This window comes from Rhinichthys klamathensis, unplaced genomic scaffold (genome assembly GCF_029890125.1).
Source record: "Rhinichthys klamathensis goyatoka isolate OS25496 unplaced genomic scaffold, OSU_Roscu_1.1 h1tg000503l_1, whole genome shotgun sequence".
Classification (NCBI taxonomy): Eukaryota; Metazoa; Chordata; class Actinopteri; order Cypriniformes; family Leuciscidae; genus Rhinichthys; species Rhinichthys klamathensis.
In genome coordinates this window covers 67,501-78,020 of record NW_026606984.1, presented here as the reverse complement: position 1 = coordinate 78,020, position 10,520 = coordinate 67,501, and the positions used below count along the sequence as shown (strand labels likewise).

The 10,520-nt window shown below is 36.0% G+C and overlaps 1 protein-coding gene, 1 long non-coding RNA gene and 1 pseudogene across 2 annotated transcripts; 1 reads left to right on the top strand and 2 right to left on the bottom strand.

Annotated features, from left to right (window-relative positions):
- The first annotated feature begins 39 nt into the window (after positions 1 to 39).
- Positions 40 to 780, top strand: LOC130072680 (uncharacterized). Its single transcript, XR_008804154.1, has 2 exons — positions 40 to 130; positions 351 to 780. It is a non-coding gene; the product is annotated as an uncharacterized LOC130072680 (long non-coding RNA).
- Positions 781 to 1,101: 321 nt separating this feature from the next.
- tmem98 (transmembrane protein 98) lies at positions 1,102 to 8,912 on the bottom strand. Its single transcript, XM_056237891.1, has 7 exons — positions 8,782 to 8,912; positions 3,039 to 3,247; positions 2,768 to 2,899; positions 2,638 to 2,671; positions 1,890 to 2,005; positions 1,764 to 1,823; positions 1,102 to 1,670 (listed from the first exon to the last, which is right to left on the bottom strand). Exons 2-7 carry the CDS (start codon positions 3,167 to 3,169, stop codon positions 1,481 to 1,483), a joined length of 663 nt encoding a protein of 220 aa, XP_056093866.1. The 5' UTR covers positions 3,170 to 3,247; positions 8,782 to 8,912; the 3' UTR covers positions 1,102 to 1,480.
- Positions 8,913 to 9,658: 746 nt separating this feature from the next.
- LOC130072682 (uncharacterized) overlaps positions 9,659 to 10,520 on the bottom strand; it is a 3,222-nt pseudogene continuing 2,360 nt past the window's right edge.

Here is a 10,520-nt window from a genome sequence, read left to right as displayed (position 1 = left end):
GTGTGTGTGTGAGAGAGAGAGTGCGTGCGTGCGTGCGTGCGTGTGTGTGTGTGTGTGTGTGTGTGTGTGTGTGTGTATGTGTAGCTGCTGAAAGTGTAAAGTGTAGTGGGAGTTTGAGGGAGGGAAATATGTGTGGATTTAGACTCATGTAACTGGTCAAAAATTACACGAGCAATACCATTTAGCACATTTTGTATTTGGTTTATACATTGATGTTTTTGAGTGTCTCAGGCATTGTTTAGCATTAGTATGTACATTTGAATCCAGCATGAGGAAATATCAGAGAGTATGACCACAGATTAAACTGCTGAACGTGTAAAGTGTAGTGGGGGTTTGAGGGAGGGAATTAGTGTGGATTTAGACTCATGTGACTGGTGAAAAATTACAGGCAACATCTAGATAGCAGATTGACAAAATAATGCGAGTTTTGCTTGCTGCGAAACTGTTCACATCCAGCTATTTAGACTTGTTCAAGTTTGGAGTCTTTTTTCTTTTTCTAAAAAATGTATAAATTCAGCAAGGATGCATTAAGTTGATAAAATTGACAGTAAAAACAAGCATAATATTACAAAACATTTCTATTTCAAATCAATGCTTCTTTTGAACTTTCTATTTATCAAATAATCCTGAACTATCACAGGAATACATTACATTATTACATTGTATATTCAAATAGAAAACAGTTATTTTAAATGGTCATAATATTTAACAATATTAGTGTTTTTACTTTATTTTTGATCATCAGCCTTGGTGAGAATAAGATACTTTTTAATTTTTTTTTTTTTTAATCTTTGGACCGTAGTGGAAACAACACCATGGGAGAGACAAAATAAGAGAAATCTAATACAAAAGTACTATATCAACTTAACATGTGATTATATTATGCAAATGTCTTTTAAAATTGTGAATATATACTATGTACTATATACAAACTGATCTGCAAATGAGACTGAACTGGAAATAAGGAAAATGAACCAGAATTTGTATATTTTAGAGAGAAAAAATACAAATGACTATTGATGCTAATAATGAAATTTTGTAATTGATGCATGATAACATTACATGTAATGTTTTAAAACAACACACCATCTAGACTTAAATATGAGACACAAGAAAGAAAAGGTAAATCTTATTATGTTTATAAAAGGTTTAGCTAACAAACTTGGCAATACCATTTAGCACATTTTGTATTTGGTTTATACATTCATGTTTTTGATTGTCTCAGGCATTGTTTAGCACTAGTATCTACATTTGAATCCAGCATGAGGGAATATCAGACAGTATGACCACAGATTAAACTGGAATGTAACAGATAAAATGAAAGAAAGAGAGAAAGAAACAATTTGGAAACAAGGCTAAGCTAAGGTGCCTTTCTCTTTCACACCATGGATGTGTTGAGGTATTGCCCACTAATTCTTTACAGGCACATTCATAATAGTGTATGTACATACAATATGCCAGCCAAAGTCTTGTGTGTGATTCAGATTGACTGCTCTCTCTCTGGCAAACCTCTCTCTGGTTCAGACGCTAAAGCCGCCTCTCTCAACACCACCATGTGATCCTCGGCTGCATGCAGTGATTGGTCGATCCAGTCCAGGCTGCCAGACATGTGACAGGCGTTTCGTGTCACCAGTACCAAGTGGCTGACCGACAATAGTAATGCTGTGGCCCTGGTCCAAAAAAACAATGTGGCAAAGTCAATGCACTTCTTTGCAGAAACTTAAACATAAAGTACAATAGACCCTGCTAGCATATGAAGTTACCTGGCATCCAGAAGAATGGGGTCCAGCGGAGGGTACATGGATCGAACCACGTCATCCACCCTGTGATGGCACAACGCGTCAGTATCAATACTCATGTGTGTCATATAAACTCCTCAAACTGTTTACCTTGGGCTGATGCGTTTGGCCACGGTGATGATGTCATTCAGGCTGGCAGGTGCTTTGACCTTTGCCCCAGAGCCCATTGTCATGGCGACTAGCTTTTCGGTGAGAGTGTGGCATATCTGTACAGAACCAAGACGCTCATTTTATTAAACCAAACAATGCTGTGTATTATTATACTTACACTACAGTACAGTTCATGTCATGTTTGTGGTCAGTAAGATGTTTTTAAAGAAATGAATACTTTGATTCAGCAAGGATGCATTAAATTGATCAAACGGGACAGTAAATCATTTATAATGTTACAAAAGATTTCCTTTTCAAATAAATGCTGTTCTTTTGAACTATATATCCATCAAAGAATCTTAAAAAATGTATCGGTTTTCACAAAAAAATATTAAGCAGCACAACTGTTTTCAACATTGATAATAATAATAAATGTTTCTTGAGCTCTAAATCATCATATTAGAATGATTTCTGAAGGATCATGTGAAGACTGGAGATATGATGCTGAAAATTCAGCCTTGACATCACAGGAATAAAATAGAAAACCGTTATTTTGAAATTGTCATCTTATTTCACGATATTGCTGTTTTTATTTTATTTGATCAAATAAATGCAGCCTTGGTGAACATAAGAGACTTCTTTGAAAAACATAAAGAAAAATCGTACCGACCCCAAATTATCCATGTCTTTAAAAATGAATTATATGATATTATAAAATTTGGTCTTGAAATTTGAGCACAAAATGTACCTTCAGAATTGCAATGCAGTGAGACACAAGACCACTGAGAGAAAGACATATCAGTAAAGTGTTAACAACAGAATATTAGTATTAATAAAAATACTATGGTTGTGAACGTGAATATGGAGAGAAGGCATACGAGGCATCTTCGATCCAGTCTTCGTTCTCCAGTATGGCCTCAATATGAGGATTAGTGATGACAACATCATCCAGCTCCAGCTCTGATGGTTCACTCTGAGTCTCCATCGCTCCAATCAAATCCACTGTAGGTCTAAAATATAAAAAAAGAAGAGTAGAGGTATTTTCAAAGCTCAGAATCTTGGCATGCAAATTGGTGATGCCTGCTTAATCCCGAGTGTGGGAATGAACGAGGCCATGTCTTATTCTGTAGTGTACACTCAGGTACATACTTGGAATCAAAGTGGTGCAGAAAGTCTGGAGGGTGGCAGTAACGATGGCGGCACACAACCACCAGCGCCACAAATGATGCCAAGAAGATGGTGGCGAGTACACCGATGGCCACGATCACCACCGTCTCCATGGCTGTGATGATGAGGAGGATGATGATGAACGATTGGCAAAAAGTTGCTTGTCTGGAGTTTGCAAAAGCTAGACGTTTCTGAGGAAATAAAGACAAGAACTCTAGTTTATATAAAAATTATATCTCCTTATTATAAAAAAAATAACTACAACTCTCTCTCTCTATCTATCTATCTACAGTATCTGTCTGTCTGTCTGTCTGTCTGTCTATCTATATTAAACCTTGTTTCTAGTATAGAAAAGTAAATATCTGTGCCAATGAACATGTCAGTGCCGTCAGAATGACAAGTCCTTGCTTAGTCATGTTGTCAATATAGCAGTGTACTCTGGAGGGATGTTCTGATGTAAACTATGGCTAAGGTTTTGATGACAATTATTGTCAATTGTAGGTTACACTTTAATGTATGTGGGAGTTTGATTGCAAAAGACTGGACAAGATTCACATTTACTGTTTGTACTGTAATTTGTTGACAGACCATGTCATTGCAATACAAAGAAAGGAAAAGAGCACTGCATAGCATAAAGAAACAACAACAAAAAAACAAAACAAAAGTAGAAATGTGAACAGGACAGATTTAGAAAAAAAGTCAAAAAAGGAAATGAACATGCTTGACATATTATGACAACTGGTTCAACCATTTTGCATGTAAAGACTTATGCTATGAACTAATGCCTAAATGTTGTGAGGGGTGAGACTATTCAACAGAGACCCATTATAATACATTTTGATCAACATGACATAAGCAATTGATAATGTAGGAAACAGCAGAGAATTGTGCATAATCATTTGCAGGGATGTACCAAAGCATTTGCAACTTGTTAAAAGAAATGAGAAACTGCTTTTTTTGATGTGGACAAGCGACACAATGATGTGAAGATTGAACAGGTAGTTTTGAGAATTTCAATTCTGATCTGAGAAATGTACCAAAGCGACTGAGAAAAACTGTCATAAAGGTTTGGTTGTATCTTTGTGTTTCTTAAAGGAGCAAAGAAAAACTATCATAATGAGACTTCAGTATTATTGTAAGTAACTTGTTGAGTAAATAATGTAATATCCTCCCTTTTACTCTCCTTACGCTTCACTAAATACAGAGATAACAACTTGATTTATACACTCTTTTTCAATTAAATATGTAAAGCTTCATTCAGACTGTCCTCTCATCCTCTCTCTCGATGGTGCTTACAGCAGTGTAAGAGCTGTTTTTTTATGAGTATATCGATTTAAAATGAATGCAGGAGTGTTTTTGTGTGTGTGTGTGTAGCTGTGTCTAATTGTGTCTATGTAAGGGTCACACCCATCAGACCTTTGATCAGTCAGTCATTAACCCGATCACAGTGTATATATGAGTCAGTCTGGCACCATGTGTTTGTATCACTGTCATTAAAGCTCTATAAGTATGGTGTGTTTGCCTTGCCCTTTTGGTAAAAAACAGAGGCAAGACTGAATATTTCAATTCAGGCATGAAAAGCCTCAGTTTGTTTAAACATGTTTTGAACATATAGGGCCATTTTAACGATCTAAGCTCATGGTTTAAAGCGCACGGCGCAAGTGTCCGAATCCACTTTTGCTAGTTTAACGACGGGAAAAATGGTCTGCGCGCCCAGTCCATGGTCTAAAAGGGTTGTCCCTATTCTCTTAATGAGTAATGGCCTTATGGGTGTGTTTTGGGCTTTACGTGCAATAAACCAATCAGAGTCTCATCTCCCATTCCCTTTAAATGCCAGTTGAGCAGACCATCTACGGGACAAGCCGGATTCCACCATATCTTTATTAATCTTTTACATTGTAATCCTTTAATTTTTTATATTTTGCATGTTTGTGTGCTGCTGCGCGCGCTCTTTAAATAACAAAAAAAATATATATATAGGCTATATGTTGCGCCATTGACTTTAGGCCAGTTGGTCACCGCAGTCTATTTCAGTTGCCTCAAAATAGCAGTGCACCCTCAATGCGCCTGAACACAGATCGTTTTCAGACCAGAACGCCCATGGGTGCACAGATGGGCGCAAATGCATTTGCTATTTAAACAACGTGGCGCAGGACGTGAAAATGAAAACTGCGTCGGGCTAAAAATAGCAAAAAAACTCAGTAGCACCTCATTGCAGTACACGAGATCCAGGGGGCGGAGTTGGATCCAGATCTAAGGGGTGGAGATGGGTAGGATTAGGGGTGTGGTCAGGGATCAGGGGGCGGAGATGGGTAGGTGTAGGTATGTAAGGTATATGCACAAATATGTAATCCAGATCCAACTCCTCCCTCTGGATTTCGTGTTCTGCAGTGAGGACCATCTCAAAAAACTCGCTTTGCGCCTGGCGCTGCATTGAGTCGAGTGTTTGAAAGGGCACATAAGGTTTTAGGGTTATTGGGCCTATATCACTTAATTTCCCCAAAAGTCTTTCATTTAATGTTAACAAGTGAAAACTTACATTTTACTTTCTATTTCACTTCTAATCCCAAAAACAACTAACCGAGAAATTATTATTGTCCATTTAAAACATTTAGTCTTTTCAGCCATGCAATGCGTATTCAACATGGGAAGCAGTTACAACATATGAGAAGTAGTATTTCGATCAAGATGATGAAATAGTGTTTTGGAATGCTATAATTCCCTAATCGGATTAATTTGAACTCCCCTGGCCTTATCATACTGTGCACTATAGGCATTTTTTTCAAATTTATCCCTGCATTCAGAGACACATGGTAATGATAAATGGTAATGATAAATACAATGTAAATGGGGACACAAAAACAGTTATGTTATCACAAATTTTACACCATGTGAAAATAAACAGAGAAAAATATGTCAAGCCTTTGCATTTTGAGACATTGTCTTGCTATGGAAGCTGGTCTTTAGTTACACAGTCATAATTTGATGTCCATGCAGACGTGAGTTCATGCAGCTTGTGTAAAACAATTAATAAAGAAATGAATACAAAAAAGTGCTGGGGAGATTACTTACAAATTGTAGCCTGTTACTAATTTCAAATTACATGATGCAAATTATAGTTAGTAACAGTCAGGGGCGGACTGGCCATCTGTGTGATCTGGAGTATCACAGAACGGCCGGTACTCCAGGACGGCCGGCGGGCCGGCCCACCACCCGCCACACACACAGTCATCACCTGTTTTTTCCCCCCCACTAATCTGTTTCACACTCCAGTAGTGTAGGTGGCAGCAATGCACCTTTAAGTTGGATGCCAGCGCGGAGCATTATCAGCTCGGCCCAAAAAAACTGCGATCGCGGCCGAAGCAGCTGTGCGGACTGATCTCGATCACGCGAACATTATTACACAGAGTTGCGCCATCCACTGAGAAGCATTTCAATTCAGTGCAGAATTCTCTATCTCTATTATAAACCCACAGATGGCTGTGATTTAAGCTAGTTAAAAGCCAGATTAAACAGCGCTGATATTCTCAACATCTGGACGCAAAAAAACAGGTGAAACATTGTTCCAAGAACAAACCAGTTAGAAGACATTTCACTCCACAACTTATGAATTAACTGTAACTTAGTAAAACTTTTTTGGCAGAAATGTGCCTGTATTCATATTAAAAATGCTGTTATATTAATAGTCATGTAGGCCTATAAATGTAGGCTATTAAATGTAATGCAGTAATGTTTTTGTTTAGAAGTTATGGCAGTTTATTTATTTATTTTGCATTAAATATTTATACTAAATGTTTATGCTACAATAGGTTTTTAGAGAATAATAAATATATATTACAAATTTTTCACCAATTGTTGAACCAGAATATCAAGATATTTTATTATTTCGCATATGATGGTGAAAAATAAAAAAGTTAAAGTTAAAAGTAAAAGTAAAGGTAAAGGTAAAGGTAAAAAAACACCACCATGTTATATGTATAATAAATATTTTTGAGTATAGCCCTTCTAGATTATTTTATCCCTTGAGGTAGCCCTCACACACAAAAAGGTTGGAGACCCCTGGTATATAGTAACTAAATGTTTTATAATTACAAGTTTGTGTAATTAGGGTTTCTGTAGCCAGTGACATTTCATTATTTGTATTTTATTTTCAATGCAGATGCAATGGCATTGTACATTTTTTTGTTTTTATTTGAAGACTGAGGCTTCATTAATAAACAAAACCCCAATTGTCATCATTGTTTTTGAGATATTACTTGCTGTGAATACCTTGTCTGATATAGGTTACAGTATTGTGGCATAGTATCAGGACATCCTAGTGGCTAGGGGCGAATGGCTGGATGATGGGCCTATTTGGGAGAAAGTCCAGGGCTGTTTTTTAGCCCCAGTCCGTCCCTGGTAACAGTCATAATAACATCACATATTTTAGGTAATATAATTGGACTACTCATTACTTTTGACCTAATTTGTTTATCACATTGATTTGAATAGGAATATCTTGTAACATATTGATATAAAAAAACAAAGAGAAAGAAATGATATTCCATATTTTTGTTATCAACGACTTGAAATGCATTAAACATTACATTACACCGGTGTTTCCCAAACTGGGGCTCATGAAGGAACTGCAGTTGATGAAAAGCTAATTATCTAAATAATAAACATGTAAAATTAAAGTAACTTAAAAAACAAAAAAATAAAACTATCATCAAAATAAAACCCTTACTAAAAATATGAAATATTTACCTTGTCATGACATAAGAGCAGCATGATTTAACCATTGTTAAATTTGAGGACTTTCCAAACATATATAAGCGATTGGTAAAAAAAAAAAATTAAATTATGAATATAATCATAATAGGGCCATTGTGTGAATAATATGTACTCTAATCATTAAAATAGAGCCTTGTCTGATTGTGAGTATTTTAAAAGGTAATATAATCTAATTACAAGTATTTCATTTTTGAAATATGATTACGTAATCCAGATTACACTTAATCAGAACTACCAGAACTATAAATACACACACACACACACACACACACACACACACATATATAGTACTCACTCATTTAATGTTGATAATATAATTTCTAATGAAACTTAAATGTACCAAATTAGAAGAGAAAGCAAAATAGAAAAGCATTTTCACTAGTGGTCACTTTTGGACCCCACTATATGAATATGCACACTATGATCTATTGAACATTATAAGTTAACGGGTAACGACTATTTAAAGTTATTATTATAAAGTGTTACTAAAGCATTAACAAAATACAGACATATGCACTGTTAATGGCCCAAACGCAGCTGCTCTCCTCCATTTTACTCTTAAATTTAAAAAGGATTCGATGTTTATGGCATGATGATGCATATATCCGGCACATGAATAAAGACTTTCAATGCTATACTGTATATTCACAACTTAATAGGCTTACATCTGCAGTGCACTGAAACAAAGAAAGCTTTGTTCTAACCAAATGGGGTCTGTTTAAAAGTTAGTATTGTTTAATTTAAGTAGCCTATCATTAAATTAAGGAAAAATAAATTTTGTTTGTATAGATTTTTTTTATTGGAGTTTTATGTCTGTCACATTTAGTAAAGACACTTCAGACGCACTTTTTTTTTTCATTATCACAGTAGGTAGTTACAAATCTCTCAAGTAAACAAATAGGTCAGTTATACAGTCATTGGTGAAATTAGTTGAATTTTATGATCTTCTTACCTATATATCTTTTCCATTTTATGGCGTTTGTCCCACGAAACAAAGCGAGTTTGGGCTGGAAAGGCGGAGACGGCACGGAGATCTCCAGCGCGGGAGCGCGCAGTAAAGCAGCGCTGTGAACTTCGCTCCTGCAAGAGGCGCGCGCGCGCGTGCTTAAATACCCAGGTGTCATTCCCGAGTCTTGTTTTGTGGAGCCCATGCGGGTTTTTCCATATTGCGCATGTGCAAATACCTTGTGGCAGTTCGACTCACGTGCACGCAGGAACAGTGGGTTATTCAGTTTTTAAAGCATGAATGTAGGACAGTGACTACTAAGTAATTATTCAACGTTTATTAAAAAAGATTCCGCAGTCATTTGCTCTGTAAATGGACATTTTGAATACACAACAGAAACACTGAATTTCAAATACAGTTTTACAATAAGGTCCAAGCAAGCCGAACAGAACTATGTCTTTTCACAGCTCTAGGAGATGACAAGTTAGTTTTATCTCCACATTTAGAAAGCATTTGAAGCTAACCACAAACCTTAAAGTTAGTACTTTAACATAGGCTATGTATTTGTTTTTTCTTTCTCTCATGTGCAAGCTGCATGTTTATATGAGAACATAAGACATTAGAATTTCACAATGTCCAGTGTATGCAACATTTTGTGTAAGATTTTTAACAGTCATAGGTCCAAATTCGTGAGAAGGACATTTGTGTAGAAGTTAAAGCCACACCATTAATCCATCCCATAACTGAAAGTGATTATATTATCCCTCAAAATAAACCGCATGAAACATTTAGTAAAATTTCACATTAGTCACAAAGCTATATTAAAAGAATATTAAGAATAATAAAATGAAAAGCAATGAAAGGAAAGTTGTATATTGTAACTTCATTTGATGCTGGCATACTCAGAGTTCTCTACCATGACGCTCTGTTTGTGAGCTGGTTTGGCGGCAGTCTTAACATGGACAACAGAAGAATATGTCACCTCGTCCTGGAGAGAGAGAGAGAGAGAGAGAGAGAGAGAGAGAGAGAGAGAGAGAGAGAGAGAGAGAGAGAGAGAGAGAGAGAGAGAGAGAGAGAGAGAGAGAGAAAAAGACAGATTTTGTTAAAAATACCTACATGTAGCTACATATGCATTTATGCATGCACAGAATACACTCTGTCTGACCTCATTTTCATCTTGTTTTAAGTTTTGTCCTTGAGTTAAGCTATCAGGATTTACATCAGCCTGAAGAAAGACATCATGATCAGAACACACATATACACTGCTTTTTATTTCATTCAGCTAGTAAATACATACACTGGAAGTGCACACATGTACTGTATCAAGTTAACATATTAAATATTTATCTGAATGAGTTTGAGGCAATTTGTGCTTACCTGTTTCTCATCTTCACTACTCACTATCACAAGTCCATCATTGGTCATCTTTTTGACATCTCTTCTTCCTAGAAAAAAAAAAAAAAAAATCTCAGTCAAATTAAAAAAACATCAGACAACATGTGTGGCTAAAAGATAAAAAAAGGATGGTGATGAGTTTATAATACTTAAAGTTGAACATTCGACATCCTTTTGACATGTATTTTTCCTATTTGTAATAGTTCAAAGATGTGTTACGGTATATCATCAAACCTACGTATGCTTTTGACTTTAATTTCGTTCTGAATAACATCAAATGCTTTGTAATGGTCAGTAAATCTTTTTAACTTTCTTTAAAAAAAATCAAAGGTTTGAGAGGCCAGTCAATT